Here is a 7,201-nt window from a genome sequence, read left to right on the forward strand (position 1 = left end):
GAGTAGACAGTACAGAGAGCGCACAGATGCCTCCCCCACCCGGCACATAGTCCCCCTGTTACTAACATCTTTGTTACATAGGAACCTGTACTGATACTAGTTGGTTCAGATACTTGCTTAGTTTTGACCTATCGTCCTTTTTCTGATCCAGGATCGCACCCAAGGCACCACATTATACTTATAGCCTCCTCTTGACTGTGGGTGTTTCCCACGTTTTCCTTGGTTTTGATGACCCTGACAGTTTCGGGGAGAACTGGTCAAACCTTTCGTAGGACGCCCGGCCCCACTATTGGAATTTGCCCCGTTGGTCTCACGGTTACCCTGGGGTTATGGGTTTTGGGGTGCATGTCCTTTACAGAGGAAAAGTGCTATTTCTGTAACATTATATCAAGGGTGCAGACTACCAGCATGACTTGTGACTACTGATGACCTTTATCACTTGGCTGCCTTCCAGGTGTCAGGTTCCTCTACTGTAAAGTTGCTCACACTCACTCACTCACAGTCGGAGGATTACCTATGTCCCAGGTGAGACAGCGATGCCTGCATTCGCCTTCACCTTGCACAGTGCCCGCTCTAAATCAGCCCAGAAGTCACCCGGCCTGTTATTTCCTCATCCCAAGCTGTTCAAATGCTTCAGGAAAAACGACAGCACAAGTGGCACTGAACTCGACAGCTAACAGGTTGACGCCTGTCTGTCTCTTGAACTAAATGAGCAGCTTTTGAGCTGCCCAACCCCCGACTCTGAACACATGGCCTAGTATCGGTGTGAGGAGACGCAAAATGAACAAGAAGGCTAGATTCATTTCATATTTAATACCGAAGTGCGGAAGTGATAGAGACAGGTAACTTTTCCTTCTTAATGCAAAGAAATAGGTAACTTTGTAAAAGTCAGGGAATACCAGTGTCCCTTTGATCCCATTCTAGTTTTCTGTCCACCGGATCCACTGGAAACGGAAGGATGCATTTCTGAACCCCATTCCAGAGCATTGGAAGTAGAAGACATGATCACACATATAATAATAAAAGCACAATTTAAAGGGCATTATCTCACCCTGAACACACAGCTCTTTTCTCCTGAGCCAGGAAAAATATTAAGAAAAAGTCAACATATTTACAAACGAGATTTAATAACGCTCACAAGAATAGTTTGCCCCCAATAAGAAAACCACATGTTGTTTGTTTCAAAAGGATACAAATTTAGAGCCTAAAAATTCAGCAGGTAAGCAGCCAGACTAGTAGAGTCTGTTTCTGGAACTGTCTGCTAGCCAGTGATCAGGGTTCTGTCCTGGAAGGCTTTTGTCCTGGGGCGACGGACAGTGCTATTTACATCCCATTCTGCAATTCTCCCCTCTGGCCGCGCCCTCAATACCGTCTGTTCATCTTCTTGAACTTCTCATAATGATAGTCATCAGTGGCCTTCTCATTAGCAGGACGCTTGCGGTTTGGGGGGGACCCTGTGAAGGAGAAGAGGAAAAGCTGTTTGCCATCAGGAAGTCACCGATAGGCAAGGACGTCTCCACAGGAGCCCCAGCGCGACCCTGGTGAACAGAAACATAGTAGGGCCTCAGCAAACACTTTTTATTGAGTGACTGAAAACAGACATACAGAGTTGGTGCCAGCCACACCATGCTGACCTCAGCATCCCACTAAGTGAACAGGAGCAGCCACGCTTCACTGAGTCTGACTGCACCAGGCCTGGTGCTAAGTCCTTTAGCCATGGCTTCCTTTTACCCTCACAGCAAGCCTCGCAGGGGCACTGTGCCACCTCTGCTCAGAGAGGTTAGGTGACTTGCTCAGATAAGGTAGGCTGAGCGTTGAATCCAAGTCTGGTGACTCCGAAGTCCTTGCTTATCATGTGTTTCACACAAAGCTCTTTGGGAATCCAAGACTACAAAACCAAGACGTTAGGAAAATAATTTCCCAAGGGAGAAAGAAGGAGAGGCTTTTCAGAAGCCTCAGCATTTCGCATTTCCTCAGCATCATCCCATTGTTCATGGAGAGGCAAGCGAGTGGGAAGGGCCACTGTCGGCTGCTGGGGGAGGACAATGAGCATCGCGCCTGGAGGATCCTTTGGTGGCTTCTCTAAAGGTAACTAAGGGCATGGCGTGGTCAAGAATGAGCATCAAAGCAGCGTTTAAAGGGGAAATGGGAAATGGGGAGGCGACATCTGTCTTTCCAATGGAACATGACATGGCCTTTGAAAATGTTTACTGACATGGAGACATGCAGGGCGGACTACTGAGTGAAACGCTGTGAGATCCTTCTAGGTACATACAATGTTTCCTATATGGGAGTATTTTTACAAGTCTGAAAGGTTGTACATAAAAATGTTAACAGTGGTTGTCTCTGGTGGTGCAATAATGAGTAACTTTTCATTTATTTTTGCTTATTGAAATTTTCTAATTTTTGAGTCTATTTGACAGCCCAGTGAATCCTCAGAGCAGCCCCAGGTGTAAGTTTTATTACTATTCCCATTTTGTGGATGAGGAAACAGGCTTGCAAAGGGGAAGGGACAAGGCCGTGGTCCAGAACATGGACTAAACTCAGCTGCCCTGGCCCCGCACCCGAGCTCCCACCTGCCTCCATGGGCCCTGAGTGCTGTGATCCCTCCAGGCCGCCCTGAGGCCACTGCTGTACTCACGGTCAGGCTCTGGCTTCTCGGTGTCGCCCACTCGCAAGGGACGGGCTTTGGGCTCTTCTTTGTTCCTCCGAATGGGGGCGTTGAGCTCCTCGTGATAAACTGGACCAAAGAGACCAGGGGACATGTCAGAAAAAATGCGGGAACCCAGGAACCTCAAACCAGAGGGGCAGGGGTGAGAGGGGCTGCCTCCCCTGAGGCTTACATCGGTTGTGCTGCACGTAATTCACCGCCATGTTGGTGGGCACAAAGGATGTCTCGCTGTCTTTCTTCTTGTTCTGCTGCTCTGCCAGCAGACGGGCCTTGGCATCCTCCGTGGAAATGATGTTTTTTATTTTAGCACTGAGGGGAGAAAGGAGCCATGCCATGCATTAGACTGCTGCCCCTCTGGTCCCAGGAGTGACTGGCGAGGCTGGCGGCCCTCCACTGCAGAAGGAAGCCCTCGTTCCTGGGGCCCAGCTCTGCAGTTTACCGGCTCCCCGGCAGCCACACCCCCATGGCACTCTCACAGCCTGGAGACGCAGGACTTATTCTCTTCTGATCAAGAGGAAACTGCATCTCCGAGAGGAACAGAGAACTGCCTAAGGCTCAGAGCTGGAAAGCCAGGAAAGAGGTGAGAACCCGGAGGTCTCCCAACCTTCTACTGAGCCGCAGAGGATTCTGACCACTGCATTTCCTCCATGACAGTCCCCTTTTAGAGCAGATGTTCTGTAGTAAACGTGAGAGGAGGATCATGGGGTGGCTAAGCCCTTAACAATGCTCCTACTCCAACAAAACAGAATAGCCCGGCAGTGTGACTCAGTGGTTGAGCATGGACCTATGAACCAGGAAGTCACAGTTCAAGTCCCCGTCAAGGCACATGCCCGAGTTGTGGGCTCGATCCCCAGTATGGGGTGTGCAGGAGGAGCCGATCGATGATTCTCTCTCATCATTAATGTTTCTCTCTCTCCCTTCCTTTCTGAAATGAATAAAAACATATTAAGAACAACAGAAGAACACAGGGCCTGACTAGAACAGCTGAAGAGCTGTGAACAAAGGCTAAATGAAAACACACTTTGGCTTTCAGCAGTCAGGGTCCCTAAGTGTCTTTAACTGCTCTGCCCAACTCTTCAGAACTCCTGGAGACAACACCTCAGCCCACCAGAGAGAACATAGTTTTGTGGGTTTCCCAGGAGACAGGTGAGAAACAGTCCCCTTAACTTTTAACTGGAAAGCAGAGCGGTGCCCCCGCAGCCTAGGGGCAGGGGAGAGGTGCGGTGAGGGTCTGGAACGTACTCGATGCCCAGGTCCACCTCAGGGATGCCGCTCAGCATCTGGTTGGAAAGCATCTCCTCCGTCTTCTTCGCCGAGGAGACGCGGATGTTTTCCGGAAGCTCGTAGAGACAGTCCTCTGCGTTCTTGGGCTTTACTTTCTGTTCTTCGTGTTCCACGATCCCTTTCCTCTTCTTCAGCTCTGTCTCAATGTACTTCATCCTGAAACCAGAAACAAGGTCTCAGGAAGCTCACCACAGGCACCTTTGAAATGAGTGGCCCCAACACGGCCCACAGAGCAGTCACGGTCTGTGAGCAAGTTTTCATCAGTCCATGGAGAGATGAGAAAAATGAAAATAACTTGAAAATTTTTTCTCAAGTTAAAATTTACCACTTAAAGCACCAACCTATGTTATGAGATTACATGCCACCAATCTATTGGTGTTATTCTATATAAGGTTCTTTGAAGACGGAAGGATAATGGGAGATGGTAGTTGTTTGTTCAACAGTCTTATTGGCCAAAAAAAGAAGTAGGCAGTCTAGTGTTTATCCCTGCAATGTTTTGGGGAAATATTATTAGTCAAGGAATCTAAAATCTCAAGAACCACTTTTAAAGAACTTCTCAGACTTTTTCAAAGTTCTTGAGCCTGGGAGGTGGGCCAAGAGGGACCAGCACTGACGTCTTTGGTTGACTCTAGAAATGTCATCTGTGACTGACTAGCTCGGACTGTGTCCGGCTGGCGCCCACCCCCGATCGCTCACAGCCAGACTGACACCTACATGTCGGCGTCCTCGTCCCTCCGGTTGGTTTCCGCGGAGAACGATGTCCCCAGGTGGAGGTCTTCCTCTTCACTGATCCTGGAAGGAGAGAAGCAGAGTGAAGCAGGGCCTTCAGGTCACAACTCACGGAGGCCGAGTTTTACGTGATACCGACAACACAAGTACACAACAAAAAAGTGTCATATCCTCTTTCTAGTTGGGGGGGAAAATATATGTCAATAAAATAAATATAAGCAAGCAAACTGTTGGCCTGCGGAGATTCCTCTGGGGAATTGGCAGATACTTTTATTTTTTACTTTTATATTGTTTGAATGCATTATTTTCATAATTGTGTTTTTGTTTTCTTTAAAAAGAAAAACTTCCACATGGATTTGAAAGACAATAAACGGACCGTACCCACATCTCTCTAAGCTAACTTTTAAAGAGTTTTTGTTTCCTTTGTTTTTAAACTATAGGTAGTTTACAAAGCACAGAGGATACTTGAAGATGTCCCTCTAAAGCCACTGCTGCAGGCCCCAGCTCCCCGGGGCACACGGCCCCCGGCGGGGCCACTGGTGCATCCGTGCCAGCGTGTCCTGCACTTACTTGTCCTTGCCCCTTTCCTTCAGCTTCTTCATGTCCACCATGCCTCCTGTCTTCATCTGAAAGGGGTCATCCTGCAGAAAGCAAAGACAGCTGAGAAGAAACAGCTTCGTAATTGGCTGGGAATTTTCTTTTCTAAGGAAACACAATCATCCACTGAAGAGCACTCCCATCTTCCCACTGCCCAGGGAGGACCCCACAACTTACCACTAGAGTGGTCTCTTCTTGTACCTTCTCTCCCACCAGCAGGGCCACAGCACTGAGCAAAACCAAAAATAAAAAGGAAGGAGGGAAGAATGGCGCATTTCAGAGATGAGAAAGAATGTTTAGGAAGTTTGTAGATTGCAACATTAGTGGCAGGGTGAGATTTGGGGGGTGGGCACCAAAGCCAGCTGGAAAAGCCTATAACACAGGGCTCAACAAGCGCTGTAGATGCTGGGGGATGGGTGAAGAGGCAAACCTTTCTATAAAGCCATTTGGCATTATCTTGCCTTGGAAATCTCACTTCTAAGATTTTTTGCCTTCAGGGAACATGAAGCTAAAGACAAGTGTAGGAAAATACTATTGCGGCCTGATTTGATGAAAGTTTACAAAATGACCTACAGGTCCTCAAATAGGGAATTAAGTTACATTGTGGTACATACTTGTGGTGGAGTACTATGTAGCCATTAAAAAGGGCTTTGGAAAAATATTCTGCAAAGTGAGTGAACGACCACAATGTCATAATGAGTTGAAAATAGCATAGAACAAAAGTTCTCATTCATTCTTTACAAAATGGAGAGAGAATACAGATTGGAAAGGACATTAAATGTTAACACTGGTTACCTCTGGATGGAAGAATTATGGGTGCTGTTTATTTTCTTGATTATGCTTTTCTAAACTTTCCCAACTCTCAACAATCAATGTGCTTTCACAATTAGTTGGACGCAATGAAAACAAGAGTTAGTGACTTGTTTCTGTACCTCTGGAGCAAACCTTGAGACCACATGGCCCAGGCCATCTCCTGGTTAAACATTTCAAAGAACGCTGTGCCTCCTTCGGGTGTACAGTGGAAGGTGTAGTGTGTCAAGAAAAGGGGCTAAAGCCCTAGCCGGTTTGGCTCAGTGGGTTTGAGCATCAGCCTGCAGACTGAAGGGTTCCGGGTTCGATTCCAGTCAAGGTACCTGGTCTGTAGGCTCCATCCCCTGACTGGGTCAGGGCACGTGCAGGAGGCAACCAATGGATGTGTCTTTCTCACATCAACGTTTCTCTCTGTGTCTCTCCCACTTCCATCCTGTCTAAAAATCAACGGAAAAAATATCCTCGGTGATGATTAACAACAAAATAATAATTAAAAAATAAAGAATAAGTGAAAACAAATAAGTCAATAAAAGAAAAGGAGCTATGTCTGAGGAGATATTCTGTGACAGCGACCCGCCGGGAGGTCAGTCATACCCACCCCCTCCTCCTCCGGGGCCCCCCATGGTACCCACCTCACTCCGTTGGGCCTCTTCCTCAAGTTCTGCACCTCTCGGGTCTCCTCCAGTTTTAATCTGAATAAAAGGCAATGTGCAGGTTGAGAGACCCTCCGCGGGACTCAGAGTCAAACAGCTGCGCCCGCACCCAGCCGGCTGCTGAGCTGCCGGCACAGGGTCCAGACGGCGAACCTGCGCCTGGACCCACCGGGACTTCGATCACTGCCCATCCCGGGGGCAGCTCCTCCAACTGTGCGGCCTCGGGGACGGCGGCCTCAGCCCCAGAACCCTCCATTTCTTTGTCCGCAAAAGGGGACACCACCACCGGCTCCCGGTTGCCAAGGTGTCAACAAGGCGCCGGGCCGGCGGTGAGACCCCGAGCCAGCTTCTCGCTTTCTGCCCAGTGGAAAGCCCGTTCCAAACGCACCGAACCTCTTCTGAGTCCTGCTCATCTTCCTCCGACTCCGAGTCGGCCCGGCGCCGGCGGAAAGCCTTC

General features: G+C 48.7%; 1 protein-coding gene across 1 annotated transcript in view; it reads right to left on the minus strand.

Annotated features, from left to right (window-relative positions):
• Window positions 1–794: 794 nt before the first annotated feature.
• LOC102239583 (chromosome unknown open reading frame, human C9orf78) overlaps window positions 795–7,201 on the minus strand; it is a 6,974-nt gene continuing 567 nt past the window's right edge. Inside the window, exons 2-10 of the mRNA XM_005864111.2 lie at window positions 7,133–7,197; window positions 6,724–6,783; window positions 5,459–5,510; window positions 5,255–5,325; window positions 4,670–4,747; window positions 3,914–4,111; window positions 2,844–2,980; window positions 2,642–2,740; window positions 795–1,454 (exon numbers count right to left, since the gene is read on the minus strand). Of these exons, the coding sequence (XP_005864173.1) occupies window positions 1,363–1,454; window positions 2,642–2,740; window positions 2,844–2,980; window positions 3,914–4,111; window positions 4,670–4,747; window positions 5,255–5,325; window positions 5,459–5,510; window positions 6,724–6,783; window positions 7,133–7,197 (852 nt within the window). The 3' untranslated portion in view covers window positions 795–1,362. The remainder of the gene's footprint in view (window positions 1,455–2,641; window positions 2,741–2,843; window positions 2,981–3,913; window positions 4,112–4,669; window positions 4,748–5,254; window positions 5,326–5,458; window positions 5,511–6,723; window positions 6,784–7,132; window positions 7,198–7,201) is intronic.

This window comes from Myotis brandtii, unplaced genomic scaffold (assembly GCF_000412655.1).
Source record: "Myotis brandtii unplaced genomic scaffold, ASM41265v1 scaffold1857, whole genome shotgun sequence".
In the NCBI taxonomy this organism is placed as follows: Eukaryota; Metazoa; Chordata; class Mammalia; order Chiroptera; family Vespertilionidae; genus Myotis; species Myotis brandtii.